The sequence below is a fragment of the Microtus pennsylvanicus genome, chromosome 11, assembly GCF_037038515.1.
Source record: "Microtus pennsylvanicus isolate mMicPen1 chromosome 11, mMicPen1.hap1, whole genome shotgun sequence".
In the NCBI taxonomy this organism is placed as follows: Eukaryota; Metazoa; Chordata; class Mammalia; order Rodentia; family Cricetidae; genus Microtus; species Microtus pennsylvanicus.
This window is the reverse complement of record NC_134589.1, coordinates 62,728,816-62,747,874: the sequence shown is the minus strand read 5'-3', so window position 1 is coordinate 62,747,874 and position 19,059 is coordinate 62,728,816. Positions and strand designations below refer to the sequence as shown.

The 19,059-nt window shown below is 42.0% G+C and overlaps 1 protein-coding gene across 1 annotated transcript; it reads left to right on the top strand.

Moving 5' to 3' along the window:
* The first annotated feature begins 15,491 nt into the window (after nt 1-15,491).
* On the top strand, nt 15,492-16,412 carry LOC142860780 (olfactory receptor 2AK2-like). The gene has a single exon (XM_075992500.1). It carries the CDS (start codon nt 15,492-15,494, stop codon nt 16,410-16,412), a length of 921 nt encoding a protein of 306 aa, XP_075848615.1.
* Nucleotides 16,413-19,059: the final 2,647 nt, after the last annotated feature.

The following is a 19,059-nucleotide window of genomic DNA, read 5'->3' as shown; positions in this document are numbered from 1 at the left end:
TGGATATTGGGACAGAAAGATGGCTTTGGGTCACCTTGTGGACTGAAATAAAAGCTGGTCTTGAACATTAACTGGGAAGCCGGCAGGATTGATGTTCCAGTGGACACTCATCAAGTTGTCTAACTAAACCAACAAGAGCAGGAAACTGTCCTCTCAGTGTCACATCGAGTTGATGGTTTGAATCTAAATGTTGGCTCTGAGGGAGATCAAGGGCTTCGTCCATGTTCCCGGGATCTCTGGCTGCCTGGCATTCTGGGTTTCTCTTCACAGAACTTTATCAGCTTTTGCCCTGATGCAAGGCACTGTGTCTTCTCAGACTGTGTGAGTCAGTATAGTTGCCTTCTATTCACGTGCCCACTTCTTCTACTAGAAGCTCTTCCTGCAGTTTATGAGGACAGCTGTATGTGTGCAGATAATTTACAAAAAATTTGAAATATTTTATGGCTTTCCTTTACAGGTACAGCTATTACATAAGACTGTGTGTCTCTTCTTATACTATGCCATATTTACGGACAATTCTGAAAGATATAGAGGCAGAGATAGCTTACTGTTTCTTTTGATGCTTGTGTGACTACCACCAGGTGGATTAGTTTTACTGTTTCTCCTAAGCTGTGTAAAGATATCTTGCGGATTCTCTTTTATTAATACCTTTCTCCAGAATTCACTAGTGGCTTTGTAACAAGCATCATAACGGATCTGTCTGGCAGCACAGACTCTGTCTCTTTCCACAAACCCCTTTATGCTGATTTCCCACCATCATGCCAGCTTGTGAGCAGGGCATTAGGACAAACATCCCCAGGATGCTTCTGCTTTAGAAATCCATAGACAATTTCTGTGTTTTGTCCATAGTTAATATACAATAAATTTTGATAATATCATTATTATTTCAAGGAAATTCCTGAATATCTTTTTAGCAATTAGATTTTTTTGCCCGGCAGTGGTGTCACACACCTTTAATCCCAGCACCCAGGAAGGTAGAGGTAGGTGAATTTTTGTGATTTCAAGGCCTGCCTGGGCTATACAGTGAGTTTCAGGGCTACACAGAGAAGGCCTGTCTCAAAAGAAAACAAAAAGATTTTTTTTATATACAGGGTTTCTCTATGTAGTGTTGGCTATCCCAGAGCTTTTTTTGTGAACCAGAATGGTCTCAATTTTCCAGAAACTCTGCTACCTCTACCTCACAGGTGCTGGAATTAAAGGTGTGAGCTAACACGCACAGCTTCCTCTCTCTCTCTCTCTTTCTCTCTTTCTCTCTCTCTCTCTCTCTCTCTCTCTCTCTCTCTCTCTTACTTTTTCTTTCCTTTTTTGTTATAATCACTGGATTTTGTTTTTGTTTTAAGTTAAACATGCTAATGAGCTACCTTGTGGATGCTGGGAATTGAACCCAGGTCCTCTGGGACTGGAGAGATGGCTCAGAGGTTAAGAGCATGGCCTACTCTTCCAAAGGTCCTGATTTCAAATCCCAGCAACCACAGGGTGGCTCACAGCCATCTGTAATGAGATCTGGTGCCCTCTGGAGGAAGAGACCTGGTCAGTCATCCTCATCAACTTAGACCATGAAACTCAATATGCAAAAGTTCAACAGAACTGCTCTATACGGGCTGCCCATGCATGATTCAGTATTTTCTGGGCATACATTTAATTCAATTTTTCCTCTGGATGAGCAGTCTGTGACCTTACCTGCTGACTCATCTCTCCAGTCCCCAAATTCTTAAAATATTCAAGTCATTGTTATGGAATCCAAGAAATAATAAATGGAAAAGTCTATTCACCTAAGTACTGTTATAAATAACACAACAAGTAATTTTCAGTGTTAAAGTATATAGGTTGCAAGGTTACAGAGGTGGCACAACTATTTTTTTAAATATGTACAGTTTATTGTATGTTCACAATGAGGCAATAAAGCTGCTTAAATTGTCACCACCTCTAGGATTATTGAATGTACCTTGCTGTGTGCCACAAGCATTGTCCTCGCTCCTCTCTTCACCAGGACTCTGCTATACAACTTCTCATCCCAGTGGGAAGATGGCTGTTTTCATCCTTGACTGAATACACAAGGCTCCCCAGAAGGCTTGAGCTGAGAGCAGACGTGATGCCACTGTGGGGCTAGAGGGTTGGCTGGCTGGTGCATCTCTGCTAACACTTGGAGAACATGCCTTTCCCGGCCTCCTGGAGAACAAGAGATGCTAGGAATACAGCCAAGTAAAGGGTTCACCTATGCTAAGTTCAGTCACTGTAGCCAGGGTCAGTCATTGCAGTCAGGGTCAGCCAGAAGCCACAGAAGGCTCAGGGCAAGTGTGTCCAGCCAAGATCAGCAGAGCTGCCCAGCTAACTTACAGCTGACCCCAGAGAAACAAGCAATAAATAACTTTTTGTAGGAACATATTTATATTAAAAGAAAAACATCCTAAAATGGCTTACTGAAATATGTTATTTTTGCTCAACAATGATTGAGAATTTTACAAAGTATTTGATTATTGTTTAATTCCTTTCTACTGGCTCTTTTTTATTGATTTTATTGAGCTATACATCTTTCTCTGCTCCCTTCCCTTCCTCTCCCCTCTCCTTCAACCCTTTCCCATGGTCCCCATGCTCTCAATTTACTCGGGAGATCTTGTCTTTTCTACTTCCAATGTAGATTAGATCCATGTATGTCTCTCTTAGAGTCCTCATTGCTGTCTAGGTTCTCTGGGGTTGTGATTTGTAGGCTGGTTTTCTTTGGCTTATGTTTAAAAACCACTTATGAGTGAGTACATATGACGATTGTCTTTCTGGGTCTGGGGTACCTCACTCAATATGATGTTTACTAGCTCCATCCATTTGGCTGCAGATTTCAAGATGTTATTGTTTTTTCTGCTGTGTAGTACTCTATTGTGTAAATGTACAACATTTTCCTTATCCATTCAGTCGAGGGGAAATTAGGTTGTTTCCAGGTTCTAGCTATACAAACAATGCTGCTATGAACATAGTGGAGCACATGACCTTGTGGTATTATTGAGCATCCTTTTGATATATACCTAAAAGTGGTGTTTCTGGGGGTGGCACAGCTATTAATAGCACTGGCTGCTATTCTAGAAGGCCTCAGTTCAGTTTCCAGAACCCATGTGAGGTAGCTCATAACTATCTCTAACTTCAATTTCACGGTGTTCAAGGCCTCTAGTCTTCAGGACACCAGCACTTATGTTCACATATCCACATCCACACCCACACTTATACATAATTAAAATAATAATAATAATATATATGATATAAAATATTTAGAGGTTCATTATTGCTTCTTTGTTACTGATGTCAATATCTAGAGTGATAGTTTTTATGACACTTAGACCTGTTCTTGGCTCTAATAAAAACTGAATTGCCTCCATGAACGTCTCATTTTGGTTATTTTGTTTTCTTGTGGTTTAATGTATTCCATAGACTCTCTCATAATCGAAAGACTGAAGTTGCTAAGTATCCTCTGAACTCTAGCCTCCTGCATCCCTCATCGTTGCAATTTGAGGGTGATCTGTCCCTACAGATTCCCGCAATGAAACACTCAGTCCCCAGATGGTTATGGTGTTTGGGAAGACTTGGAACCTTTACTATAGGGAACCTCAATGAAGTGGGTCACTGAGGCTGGGCCACGAAGTTGTGTTACCCTTTGCCCTACTTCCTGTTCGAGTACAGATGCAATGTGGCCAGCCAGCCTCCTGGCTGTACACATACCTTCCTTGCCTGCTGCCATGTCTTCCCCATCTTGATGGCTGGATTCTTCCAGAACTGCAAACTGAACACCTTTCTCCTTCAAGTTGCTGTCATTAGGGTGACTTGGCACAGCATCAGGAAAAGAAACTGAGATGGAATTGGTGCCAAGTGACAGAGTCCTTGCTGGGAGAACCCTGACAAGGGATCCTAAGACTCTGGCTTGAAGGCAAGTTAGTTCTTTGGAGTAAAATAGCATTAGCCTGGAGGAGGAACTTAGTGTGCCATTCTGGTGGAAGCTTGGGACAAGACCGCTGATAGACACGTGGGCAGTAGACAGTTAGCTTAGGAGATTCCAGAGACGACAAAGACTCTACCAGGAACTGAGCCCCAGCCGTTTGTGTGATCTTTTCATCAAGAATCTGGTTTAAGCCCATGTCGTAAGAACTTGAAAGAAGTTGAATTTTAAAATCTATTCTTTCTTCATACTATACATCTCAACCATCGTTTCTCCTCCCTTCACTCCTCCCATTTGCCCCCCCCTCACTTCTCATCTGGCCCAGATTCACTCCTCCTCTGCATGCCTTCAGAAAAGAGCAGGCCTTCAAGGCGTATCAACCAATCATGGCAAAACAAGATACAATAACACTAGGCAAAAACCCTCTTATCAAGTGTGGGCAAGGCAATGAAGTAGGAGGAAAAGGGTCTCAAGAGCAGGCAAAAGAGTCATAGACACCCCCACTTCTACTGTTAGAAATCCCACAAAACACCACGCTAACGACCATAGCATATATACAGAGGACTTAGCGCAAACCCATGCAGGCTCTGTGATTTAGGCATCAGTCTTTGTGAGCACCTGCTGCCTCTGAGCCCTGGCTCCTACAATTCTTTCTCTTCTTCTTCTGCTGGGTTTCTTTAGCTCCAAGGGGAGGGACCAAATGGAGATCTCTAATTTGGGTTCTCGCTCCACCTATTATATGGCTCTGCGGTCTCTGACTCTGCTCCCGTCAGCTGCTGGAGGAAACCACTCTGATGATAATTAGGCTAGACACTGGCCTTTGAGTATAGAAGAATATAATTAAGAATCATTTTATTGATTTTTTTCTATCCTAAGTCTCTGAGCTAAGCAGCTTCCAGTTCCTGGCCATCCTAATAGTTTGGGGCCTGGGCTCATTCTCATGGCTTGGGTCTCAAATTAAACCAGTAATTGGCTGCCATCCCAACAAGTTCTGTGCTTCCATTGCTCCAGTGCATCTTGCAGGCAGGACAGGTTGTGGCTGGATTTGTGTCCCAGTCCCACCATTGGAAGTTACCTTGTTATAAAAGATGATCAGTTCGGGTTCAATATCCTCCATTACTCAGAGTCTTCTCTAAGGGTCACCCTCATAGAATCCTGGGTTTTCTACTGCACTAGGTTCCCACATTGACCTTCTAATGCCCTCCAGTTCCTGTGTCTCTCCTGCCATCCCTTCTCCCCTAATCTGATCCTTCCTGTTTCCATTCCCCTAGACTCCAGGTTCCTCCACTAAATTGATTCTATTTTACCTCCTAGGAAGATCCACGCATTCCCCTTAGACCCCTCCTTGCTACTCAGCCTTCCTGGGTCTGTGGATTGTAGCATGATTATCATCTTTTACCTAACAGGTGATATCCGCTTATAAATGAGTACATAGCATGTTTGTATTTCTTGGTCTGAGTTAGAGTGAGGTTAAATTTAAGGAAAGATGACTAATTGGTTTAACAGAGGAAAGATGTGAGAGCAAGCTTTAAGTTTAGGCAGTGTACACAAAGGGAAGCTGCTGTAATTTTTAAAGAGGTTAATGACATTAAAGAACAGCTTGTTGCTTGAAAAAGTATCTTTAGTATAAAGCCCTACCTATCAAAGTTTCTGAGTTGTAAAGAAGAAAATTTACAGGAAAAGAGAGCCTGAACTGAGTTCTTGCTCCTTGAGAGTGTTTGCCTAGGAGATGTTTCTCTGGAATCAGAACTGATGCAGCTGTGGTCTAGTGGGAGATGCTTCAGGCAGTCTCCATGCCAAGCTGGAAGCAGAACTTTGCAGAGTTCTCCATATGGAACTAGGTTTGAAGGCATGAAAGATGAAAAATGGGGAGGGTGCATGGAAAGCAGCTGAGGTCAAGCAAATGCGTGGTATGGTCAAAGTTCCTGCATGAAGATGTGAGGGTGAAACCTGGGTTGTAATGGAGACGCCAGGACATTGGAGGTGCCAGAACTGTGTGACATCTGCCAAGGATACCTGTGGATATGTTGAGGAGCAGTCCCAAGACTGAGGCCATGTGTGCCAGAACTGTGTGACATCTGCCAAGGATACCTGTGGACATGTTGAGAAGCAGTCTCAAGACTGAGGCCATGCGTGCTACAGGCAGCCAGTCTGAAGCAGTGGGGACTACCTATGCCTTTGGAACTGAGAAGATTTCAAGTCTTAGATGTCAGGCATTGAACTGCAGGGTTACGTGTTTGCTCTGCTTGGTTTTGATCATGATGTGGTCTTGTCTTTCCTAACAATGCATTTATCCTTCTCCTTTGGATGGGAAATGTGTGTTACATACCATTATATATTGAAGGTATTTATTTGGATTTTTATTTTTTTTATTTTATAGAGAGCTGCAATTAAGAAATTTGTTGTGGGATGTCCTTCTGTATATGTGTTGCTTTTTTGGATAATGAACAAATCTGCTTTCGCCTATGACAGGGCAGACTACAGCCAGACTGGAAGAGATAAAGAGAGAGTAGCAGAGTCAAAGAGATGCCATGGAGCAGTAGATGCTGAAGGAGAAAGATGCCAGAAAATTTACCAGTGAGCCAACCTTTACCTTTGGGGTGATACACAGATAGATAGAAATGGGTTAATTTTAGATGTAAGAGCTAGTTAGGAATTTAGATTGGCCTAAGTCTTTGGCCAAACAGTGTTGTAATTGATAGAGTTTCTGTGTGATTATTTGGGTCTGGGCATCGAGGAAACCAACAAGCAGTCTCTACCTACAGAAATTCCTTTGAGCTGGGCTGTGGTAGCACATGGCTTTAAACTTGGGAGGCACAGGCAGGCAGATCTTTGTGAGCTTGCAGCCAGTCTGGTCCACAAGAGCTAGTTACAGGACAGGCTCCAAAGCTATAGTGAAACCTGTCTCGAAATACCAAAAAGAAAGAAAGAAAGAAAGAAAGAAAGAAAGAAAGAAAGAAAGAAAGAAAGGAAGGAAGGAAGGAAAGAAAGAAGGAGAGAAGAGAAGAGAAGAGAAGAGAAGAGAAGAGAAGAGAAGAGAAGAGAAGAGAAATTGGTTGAGTCTCAGAAGAGCATCTGGACTTTGGACTTTTTGAAGGTTTGGGAACTGTTAAAGATGATGGGGACATTTGAAACTGAACAAAATATACTTTGTATCAAGAGATGGCCTATGAGAACCAGGCAATGTATGTGGAGGTTTGATGAGGAATGTCCCCAGAAGACTCAATGTTTGAACACCTGGTCCCCAGCTGCTGGTTCTATTGCAAAAGGTGGAATCTTCATGGGGAAGATCCTGACTGGAAAGAAGTGGGTCACTGGTAATGGACTTTGGGCTTTTGTAACTTAGCCCTTCTTCCTGTTCTCTGCTTTGCTTCCGGAGTAGAGCCTTCTGTCAGGACCACCACGGCTTCTCTTCCTGCTGCCATGTCTTTCCCCCTTGATGGTCTATATCCTTCTGGATCTGTGAGCCAAAATATATCCTTCCTCACTTAAGCTGCCTTTTGGGTGGTGTTTTGTCACAGCAACAGGAGAAGAAATGAACATACATGTGATTCTGAATTTGGGGTCTTACTATATTTATGTTATCACCAAATGTACTGAGATTGGGAAATTCAGAAAATTTCCTTTTAGGTATTTTCAACAATGAAACAAGTTACTAACATTGTCCACCGTTTCTTTGGAAACAGTTTATTTTTCTCCAATTTTTTTTATTTTTGTGGCGCTGCTTATTGTCTTAATAACTTATTGTTTTGGTAGGGGTCTAATTTATTTACTTGTGTGTGTATTGTCTATTTGGGTAAATGTGAACACGATGGGGGGGGTCTGTGCACACACACAGAGGAGAAAGGAAGGGGTTGTGTCTCCTCTTTCAACAGGGTCAACTCATTTCTCTGAGGCAGAGGCTCTCCCTGAACCTGGGGTGCAGGTTTGCTCAGTTAGCCTGGAGACCAGAAAGCTCCTTTTATCCTCCTGTCTCTGCCTTGCTAGAAATTGAGGCAACAGGTAGATGTGAGCAGGAGGCCTGGTTTGTGGTATCTGGGTGCTGCGATGCCAACTTTGATCCTTATGCTTCCCTTTAACTCTACTTGACTGCCTTTCCAGTCTCATGGTTTTGTTTCTGAATGTTTTCTTCTGTAGCTTTATCAACCCTCTTCTGCAATCCCCAGGGTTTCCACATGGTGGGTTGTGGGAATCCTCCAGATCATGTATGAAATTGTCTTTTTTCCTTTTTTTTTTTTTGATTTTATTTATTCTCTGTGTCTTTACATCATCTATCTTGATCCCATTTATTTTTTCCATCCCTTCACATCTACCCTCTAGGCCTACCCACTCTCCAAATAGTACAAAATTTAAGAGGAAAAAGAGAGGAGGAAAAAAGATAAACAAATAAATGCAAAGGAAAAGTTTTTAATATCTCATCATGAAAGCTGCAGTGTGACACAGTGAGTCATGCTGTGAACGCCTTTGTCCATAGATCTTTACTTGCAACTGTTCCTCGCATTTGTTGGAGGCCTCTAGTTTCTACTACCCTATTGATGCTGGGCACTCATTTAGGCTGCTTCTGGATATGCTGCTGTTGCCTTGTATTGTGGAGATCCTGCAGCTTTGGGTCTGCAGATCAGGTTCCTTCTTGTGCTCCAAAAGATCATAGACGGGGAGGATGGAGGGAAGGGTCATGTCTTATACCTGGGTCTGGAGTGGGAAGCCGTGTTCTCATCAACAAGATGATCTCTGCTGTTTAACTTGGAGGCTGTTCATTCATTTCCCAGCTGCACGGATCAGAAATAATCACACAGAAATTATATTAATTACCATACTGTTTGGTCAATAGCTTAAGTGTATTTCTATCTAGCTCTTACATCTTAAATTAATTCATTTCTATTATTCTGTGTATTACTATGAGGCTCATGGTTTTCTGGCAAGGTTTCCGAGCATGTCTGTCTCCTTCTGTCTCCCTGATTATGCCTTCTTTTTTTTTCTATATCCCTTCTAGCCTGACTATATTTTGCCCTGCTATAGACTGAAGTAGCTTCTTTTGCTAATCAACGGTAGTAAAACATATTCACAGCATACAGAGGGGAATCCCACATCATCTCCCCTTTCCTGTCTAAATAAAAAGAAAGGTTTTAAATTTAACATAGCAAAATTATGTATAGCAATGTGGGTATCCAGCAAGGGTTCCAGTTACAATGTTTATATCTACTATATTTTTATTATATCTATAATTTTATCATATAATATAATTAACAATAATTATAACTATCTATTCTTCAGCTCCATCAAAGACTCCAGACCTAAGTAAACAAGAAGTGCATTGTAAGCAACTTCCAAAACTCTAGAACTGACAGAGACATCTCATTACCTGAACAGTCCACCCAAAGTACTTCTGTAATGTTGGGACATCCATCTTCATCCTACAGGTCCATAGATTCTGGCAGACTTTTTTATGAAGCAGGAAATATGAAGATCTATCATGCCTTGTACTAGAAAGAATCATCAGTGGCTTTCTTCTGTGTTCTGAAGAATGTCTGGCAGATTCTTTCATGAAGCAGGAACCCTGAAAGACTGTCTCACCTTCTTTTGACAAGTTCAGCAGTCATTTTTCTGTAGGTCCTGTAGGTCCAGTTCATACAGCATGCGATCATCAAGCAGTCCAGGTAAGAGAAATTTCTTGCCCAAATGGCTAACAAACTTCATTAAGTATTCTCTTGGATGCCCATCATCCTCTTGAAGTAGATTGGTGCTCCCACAAGCAGATGTGTCTCATTGTCATGAAATTTCCTAAGTTCTTAAAACATTTAAGCATGGGTACTGTCCACCCTTAGTGCATGGCATGAGGGAAAAGTGGGTTTCTCCCATTTTCTGATTATTAAGATGAGATTCAAACTGTGGATTTGTCTTTTCACATTCTAGAAATGTCATCAGCTTAGAGATTATACCCAAACTCTTGGTCAACATTCATTGAAAACTAGAATCTCCTGCTATTGATACCTTTATAAAGTATAGTTTATAAAATGGAGAGAAAAATAGTTCAAACTAATTAATAGTATCTGTTACAGCAAAGGAAAGGAAATTCAAATCATGTGTATTGGCTAGGACCATAGGAGCCAGCTGCTTAGAAGGCAAGATGCTGAACCTCATCAGCTTCCTGTGAATCCCAAATTCAGTCACCACTCTGCCCGAGCCTACACTTATTTCTCCTTCTCTCCCTGAGCAAAGGGCTTAAGGATTTCACCTCAGCGTGCAAGGAAATTCATTCTACTCAATTCCCCTTAATAAACCTTGTTACTACAGGAAGAGATTAAGTGGCTGCTTGGCCACAACCTAAATTCTTCTCCATGGGGTGTAATGAAGTATTAGCACATTTGAATATACCTGAAACTTTCAGAAGTATGAGTTTCCTTCAGTCATCAAGATGGTTTTCAGGGACGAATGTTACAATATCTGAAACATATTCGAGCCTGGATCATTCAACATCTTTGAAATATCACATTGTTACTTTGTGTTGTTTTCTGGTGTGAGAAGTCTTTCTGTATATGTGTTACTTTATTGGTTAATGAATAAATCTGTTTCGGCCAGTGGCTTAGGAGAAGTAAAGCTAGGCGGGAAAACTAAAGGCTGGGAGAAAGGAAGCAGAGGCAGAGAAAGGCCGTGGATCCGCCAGAGGAGAAAGACATAAACGGCCAGGAATAACTTTGTTGGTAAGTTGCCAGCCTCATGGTAAAATATAAAATAATAGAAGTGGGTTAATTTAAGAGATAAGAGTGAGCTAGAAATATGCATAAGTTAATAGGCCAAGCAGTGATTTAATTAATACAGATTCTGTGTGGTTATTTCGGGTCTGGGCAGACAGGAAGGAACAAGCAGCCTCCCACAACAGTTTTCCAAAGGTCTACATATTTCAGTTTGTTACTTATGAGCAGCTGAGTCTCTCACGTGAACATCAAAACCAGAATGGGCCTTTACACTTTCAATTGTGACTAACTCTAATTTGAACAAATATTTTGAGAATTGATTATGAATGCTATTTTAAATGCTTTCCTGAAATGAAATGCAGACACCATCTCTCATGAAACACATCTTTTGTATATGGTGTATTTAATTGTGGACCAGAGACTAGTTTTCCCAGAAGGGCTGAGATGGAAACCCGGTGAGATCCACCCTTCATTAGGTAGCCAGACCATTGGAGACACTCAAAGCACCTGAGAGGATAAGAATAATGGCAGCGTTTTGTATAACTTCCACTTTCCACTGAAATTTTTAATGCTGACTGAAGGTTTATTTAGATAAGGCAAAAGCAATAATTTCTAAATTCATATGTTGAGATAAGAGGCTGGAAGATGTAAGCCGTTCCTCAGAAGACGCAGCTCAGGTGGATCTGTCCTTTGGAGCATGTCACTTTCCTTTTCTATGTCTCTTTTATGAAAATGATCACATGTATCTTGATTTCACTTAAAAGTTCCTTGAGGAAGACATGGCTGTGCTCTCTAGTGCCCGTCTCTCAGTAGAGGCAGAGTGTCAGGAGCTCTTCTGTGTCTGCCTTTGTAGTCTGTTTCCCTGTAACCGTCCCAGAGAAAAGGTTTGTGTCCAACAAAGTGGCTAGATTTACCATAGTTGAATTATTATTGAATTAGTTTTTCAATTAAATGACAGACAGTCCATGTCTAGACATCTGGAGAAAGAGTCCATCCACATCCACATTTCCCATGTTCAAGGCGCAGGTGGGTGGAGTGCAGAAGGTTGGTTCACGCACATTTCCTCAGCTTTCAGAGAACTGCATGGCCAGTGACATCCTGAGGTGAAGAAAAATTCGTGGAGAATTGTTGAGACACAACTAGCCCTGCCTGCTGGTTCAGGTATGTCCGACAGGCATCGACCTGCACAGAACACAGCATCCTTTTCTTGTAGGCTCATGTTCTGATTTAGATTTATTCCAGGCTAGAAGTGTTTCCAGGCATTGCTCTAAAAACCTCTGGGTTATTGAGATGTGTGCTTGAGTCAGACAGTGCTCTGCAGTGCAGCCTCTCACAGTTGTAGGGACAAAGGCTGGGCTCAGTGTCCCAGCATGGGAGCACAGGTGTGGTCCTGCAGTGAATTCTCTACCTGAGGAAGCAGGACCAGCAGAGTCACATTCTGTCTTTGGGAAGGAAGCACACCTCTTTCTCGTTTTCACCTACTCAAGGGAAATATCCACTTCTGTATCATGTTGGATTTCAGATGGCATGAAGTTCAAACCATTAACATCTGGAGGAGAGGGTTATGGATCCCTACTGCTGTTACTGCTGCTGCTTCTATGGCTGTTTGTGGTAATGACTATGTTTCTTGTTTAATGATAGAGAAACCTGACTAGGTTATTTCCAATACACTGAAAAAAATTCTGCTCTCCTATATGATAAAAGGAAGAGAACAGCAAATATGTCTTTTGCTGCTCCAAAGACTTGAGAACATCTGTTCTCAATCTGTGGGTCATGATACCAAAGACCCTCAGAAAACACAGATATTTATATTAAGATTTGTATCATTAGCAAAATTATACTTATTAAGTAGGAACTAAAATAATTTCGTGATTGGGGGCGGTGGTCACCACAAGATGCGAAGCCTTACAGAGGTTGAGAACCACTGCTTTAGAGCATGAAAGGGCTGCTGGGCTCAGTGTGAATAGCACTCCTGATGACCCAAGGTCAGAGCACACTTGGGCACTGTGGTGCAGCCTCTGATCCCAGCACTCAAAAAGAGCAGGCAAGAGGATGGCAGATTTAAGACACGTGAGGCTCAAAGATCAAGATGGAGTCCAGCCTGGGTTACAGGGCAGGACTCTGTGTCAGAAAACAAGGTCTGAAGCTGCAAAGCACTTGGTTAGCCTGTCCAGAGCTCTGAGTTAGAGCCCCAGTAACATGAGACAGACAGACAGACAGACAGAGAGAGAAAGAGAGAGAGAGAGACTAACACTCTTAACCTTGACCGACATCATGACATCACCTACACCTAGGGTGACTCTCAGACACTGAGAGCAACAGGAGAATGTTATCACTATCAGTATAGGAGCTATGTGAAAGCCAGGAAGAGTTGAGAATTTCTTTTTAGTGAGGGGAATTGGGAGGATGTGTGGGGTTAATTCCATAGCCGAGGGAGACACACAAACTCAGACCAGTAAGCTCTTCTGAACTTTCTGGGATTGTTATTATTACTTCACATCCATATTCATGTAGCATATTTGTCTGCATTGTGAGCAGCAGGCATTATAATTGTGCTCCTGGTCTAGGGTTTATATTGAACAGCTGTCACTAGTGCTCAGAGCTGATGTGAGCAGGTTACATAGACTCATGACCTATGAAGCTCCTTTTCATTGTCCTGCTCAGTGCTCCAGGTTGTTCTCAGAGAGCGAGCTCCTTTGTATCACAGTCCTTCTGTTCTTAGAATTCCTGATTTATGAAATGTTGTCCAGTGTTTACTGGAAATCTGAAACCGTTAGTCCCTAAAGTGTGCAATGATAAAAGCTAAGTAATCTGCATGCACTAAGAAAATGTATCCCAGTGCACAACTGACTGTATTCTCAACATTATTTTCCTGATATTTCAAGAGAATTGGTGATAATGATGATTCTTAGACAGGATCTCACTCTGTAGAGCAGGCTGGCCTGGAGCTCATAGGGATCTGCCTGCCTCTATCTTCTGAGTAGTGGGATTAACGATTTTTTTATTTAACTAATAGTGGTGCATATTTATGTAAATCATTTTATAGCCTTTTATTTTCTTTTTCATGTATCACTTATTTACAACTCATATTGCAGATACTCAGGTATTTAATTTTCTTGTTACTGAAGATACACATGCATGTGTATGTGTATCCTTAGTCTTTGGTTCATTACTTAGTTTTATTTTTCAGCTTGTGTTTTTTTCAATAACAAACACTAATGCATGACAGTAGATACGGATATCATGATCATTTCAAATACTTGAAAAACGTTAACCATTTTCTTCCCACCAGTTTACAAACAACTTTCTTTTTGTGGCTTTTATTTATTGCTGGGATTTCATACAGTGTAGTTCCACCTTTTTCTTTAACTTCCCCCAAACCCTCTCAGCTCTTTCTCCACCTGTGACTTGATTTTTCTTCCTGAATTTTTTATGAGTTTTTACATCATGTTGTGATATTTGTAATCTTGAAGTTGAGGGTCCATTGCTAAAAAAAACATTTGTTGCCATGGAGTCCGTGTGTGTTAGCGCCAAGAAGTGTTGTCTAGGGAATGTGACATATGCATTGTTCTCATTATAACCATATTAAGATAGAGCCTACATATTACTAGGTATGTATTAGTAATGTGTAGGTTGCTGCAAATGCAGAAGATGTCTGATGAATTTCTGCTACTTTAATAATTCTAACTCATGCAGTCAGTTGATTTAATGTTTGCATAGCTATTTTTCACTTTTCAATTTTCAAAACATTAAAACATTTCGGTCTTGTTGTAATCGTTCCACTATCTTTATGTCTTAGGAATGACTTCTCTGTGGCCAGATAGTCAAGGTCAAATAAATGCCAAGAAATGTAGAATTGTTTCACCAGGTGATTGGAGCCAGTATTTACTAGGGCCTGAGTCCCCTGCAAATACAGAGAAGCCAGGCTCTGCATCAGCCCACAGCAAGAATTTTAGCTCTATAGTTTTAATTTAATAACCTTTGCATAGTACCTCAAAGAATAAAAGGTACTAAGACATATTGAATCAATTGATTTTATTTTATTTTACTTTATTTTATGTGTCCTGGTGTTTGACACGCATGGTCTGTGTTGCTACTTGTGTAACACTCCCGGAGGTCAGAATAGAGCATTAGATCCACCTGACACAGTTGTGAGCTATCTTTTAAGTTCTGGGTCTTGAACTTGTGCCCTCTGAAAGGTTCTTCTCTGCTGAACTATCTTTGCAGTTCTGACAAATTGATTTCTTACACCAACGTAACTTTTTCTCCATGTTGTTTACATGAATACGTTAACTCTAGTTCATAAGGATTGCAGACATCTGTACAGATATAACAAAAATATTATTTCCTACTTATAATTAATAGAAATGTGGAATAAAGAATCATTCAAACATTCACTTTATTTGATCAACTCCGCCATAGTTAATCAGCGACAAATGTGAGAAAATGTTTTCACTGCCAAACACCTATGTTCCAGGCCTCAATTTAAAGAATCTACAGAGAGAAATACAATTTTTGAAAACAAACTAGAAAAACAAATTAATTTGTTGTTTGCATGTTAATTTTGCAATCCTGAAAAGTCTTTGTTTTCATTTCCTCTTTGTATTTCACCAAGACTTTGAGAGGGAAGAATCTGCAGACTTCAATCATGGGAAATGAGCAGGAGTTGGGAAGGTGATCCCCTGATTTGATGCATGCATTCTTCATTTCTCAACATATAAAAGCTTACTACACAGGATGGAAGACAGATTGCCTTGGAACTATTCCAGAACAATCTATCTCATATGTTAACTGTCATTTGCTTTCTCCCCAAGGGCAATCCTAATCAGACCATGTCCTTTCCAGATTGTGTCTGCTCTGATAGTTCAGCCTGAGCCATGGAAACAGGAAATTACAGCTGGGCAACAGACTTCATCTTGATGGGTCTTTTCCAGTATGGCCCGATGGACGCTCTCCTCTTCACAATCATCGCCATCCTCTTTGCAGTAGCTCTGCTAGGCAACATCACACTGGTCCTCCTCATCAGGCTGGACCGGAGACTCCACACCCCCATGTACTTCCTCCTCAGCCAGCTCTCCATCATTGACATGATGTACATCTCTACCACCGTGCCCAAGATGGCAGCTAACTTCCTGTCAGACACTAACACCATTTCCTTTCTGGGTTGTGAGATTCAAGCCTTTGTGTTTCTGAGCTTGGGTGGCTCTGAAGCCCTGCTGCTGGGCTTCATGTCCTATGACAGGTACATAGCCATCTGCCGGCCCCTGCACTACCCTGTGCTCATGAGCAGGAAGATCTGCTGCTCCATGGTCTCCTGTGCCTGGAGTAGCAGTTCCTTCAATGCTTTAGTTCACGTGCTGTATGCATTTCAACTTCCATTCTGTGGATCTCGAATTGTTAACCACTTCTTCTGTGAGGTTCCATCCCTCCTGCCATTGGTGTGTGAAGACACATCCCAATATGAGCACACAATCCTCATGAGTGGCCTTGTCATTCTGCTGCTCCCCTTCCTGGCCATTCTAGCTTCCTATGCTCGTGTGTTGGTTGTTGTGTTCCAGATGCGCTCAGGGAAAGGGCAGAGTAGAGCCCTGTCCACCTGCTCCTCCCACCTGACTGTGGCCAGCATGTTCTATGTTACCACTCTCTCCACCTACACCCAGCCACATTCCCTGCATTCTCCTTCAAGGGACAAGGTGTTGGCTGTGCTTTACTCAATTGTCACTCCAGTTCTCAACCCCTTTATCTACAGCCTGCGTAACAAGGAAGTCATGGGGGCCCTGAGGAGACAGATGGGTTGATGGATGTTTGGGCTAATAATCTGGTTTTGCAATGCCTGCTGGACAGAATATTGCAAAGCTGGTCATGAAAAGAGTCTATGTGGGTGTAAAGATCGGTGTTTGTTCTAGAAAGGCAACAGAGAGACTGTATTTTCATCAAGCTTCTATATCTACAGAAGCCATAGGGCAGAATTTTGGCCTCTCAATGGTACCATGATGCTGATGTTTTGAAAAGTCCTATCCGGTATCCTGAAATACAATCCATAGGAAATAGCGTCTACCTAAGCTTTCAATATAACAGTAATTTATATACTTAAGTGCCTTAAGTCTGATACAGAGAATATCCTGGCATCTGCTCACTACACTACTCTCTCTATCAGGGGACCTTTCATATGTGAATATTTCTTCAAGGGGCTCCAGCAAAGCAAAGAATTAGATCAAGACTATGTGGGCAGAACTAAAATAGAAGCTAATTCTGTAATTAAGAAGGAACTAGCTCATAAGAATTAGGCCATGAGAGATGTGACCTTCCTAGGACAGTTGCACAGCAGAGCCTCTCCAGCACCTATAAAGAAAGCAGTCTTGGAGGTTTCCTTTCTCAATCACAGTTGTCATTCTGTTCATATTCTCAGCCTTGTGTGATATGGAAAGAAGGGACAAATTACACAAGATACACTGCAGAGATTGTATCAAACCAAAATAAAGCTGCGAGAATATAAGGATTTACTGGAAAGACCCTACAGGGGCAGGGATGAAGCCAGTGGTGCTCAGCTCGCAGAACCCAGTGGCTACTCTCTCTTTTCCAGCCAAAGGAGGTGTGAGTCTCTGAGCATGCTCAGTTACAGAAACCTCTGAGGGCTCCTGGGTCTCGGCTCCCTACTGGATTTCCAGCACCGCCTGTGTCACCATATTTAGTTCGGCTCCCAGCACCAATGTTGTGTGACTCAGAGCTACCTGTAGCTTCAGTCCCAGAGGATCTTACACCTGCTTCTGGCCTCCCAGGGCGCTGCGTTCATGTACATGCATGCACACACACACACATGCACATGCAAACACACTTTCGCGTGCACACACGCACATATACACACACTAAAATATTTTTTAACAAACCCTAAAAATAGGTACAGGCTATTATTTTACCTAATTCTGACCATAGTTAATCTGATATTTAAAGGGATTTAGAAGGCCAGTTTTCATCTGTGAATTAATCAGAGGTATGTCTATTCAAGATGAAGAATCATCAAACTCTGTAGTAATAGGAGCGGCGGGGCTGCGTCCCCAACACCCCAGCCGCCTGCTCAGCTAGCTTTTGCCCCGAAATAACAACACACAAACTGTATTCATTTAATCACTGCTTGGCCCATTTCTATCTAGGATAATTCTCACATATTAATTTAGCCCATTTCTAATCATCTGTGTAGCGCCCCTAGGTGCGCTTACCGGGAAGATTCCAGCCTCTGTCCATCCTGGGTCGGAGCTTCATAGTGTGTGTCTGCCTGGGAGCTGGGAGCATGGCGTCTCTCTCTGAGGTGTCTGCTCCCCAGAGGAGAGCTGTCGAGTCTGAGCTCACTTCCTCTTCCTCCCAGCGTTCTGTTCTGTTTACTCCACCTACCTATGCTCTAACCAATAAAATGGGCCAAGGCAGTTCCTTTATTAGCCAATGACCTTCCTCCATCAAAACTCTGTGTCTTCATGGAATATACTGCAACTGAAGAAAAATTCTGCTGCATTAAAGATTAGAAAACTAGACTACTAATCTTCAGCTTTTAAAAATATGCATTGGTAGATGGCTAATGTTACTTTAGCGATGTAAGTTTCCCCGTTATTAAATCTGAAATACACAGAGATTTTAAGATGGGCCATAGGAACATAGGACTCAGGAATTTCAACTGGGAGTGGAGATAGCCTGCTTCAGGGGCCTTGAGGCAGGAGAAGAGCTCATTTTCCAGGACAAAGGCTATCTCCATACAAATGGGTCTTGGCTTAATTTTGTAAATTTATTGTGGGGTGTGTGTGTGTGTGTGTGTGTGTGTGTGTGTGTGTGTGTGTGTGAACACGGGTGTGCACATGCCACAGAGTGCTAATGGAGATCAAAGTCAGCTTTAAGTGGCTGTTCTGGGTTCTGGGGAACTGAACTCAAATTCATGCAGCAAGTTCTGTCCCCTGTGGAGCCGTCTCTCTGGCCCCATCCTGACTACTGTTTCATTTCTTTCCTAAACCAGGCTCTATTCTAGGAGCAAGGCAGAAATGACTGAAAATTTCCTTCTCTCTTGCTTTGTGCAGAACTAGAAATAAATTCTTTACTATTTTCTATTTTATGTCACTTTCTCTTTTTGCCAGTGAGCATTGGAACCTGGCACCAGGCCTGACAACCAGAGCTTTTGAGCACAGGCTTGTCCCTTTAAGATGCTGGTCATTTTGGTGTCCAGTTCTCACAGCCTAAAGAAATTGGACTGCACCCTCCTGAACAGCTCCTTCTGGAACCTAGAGTTAAGGAGCTGTTTCTGTGTTGTGGCTTTATATGTCTAATTTATGGTTCTCCCAAAGCATGATTCCTCCATTCTCCATTACATAGTCTCCCAGATTAAATCATGTGATATAAAACTCCCATAAGCTCCTGAAAAATTATAAAAGTCAGATATTTCCTTTGTTTGGGCAACTTGTCTGA

Bases quoted from the DNA above. Each gene is read 5' to 3' on its own strand.
- LOC142860780 (XM_075992500.1), top strand. From the start codon at position 15,492: ATGGAAACAGGAAATTACAGCTGGGCAACAGACTTCATCTTGATGGGT.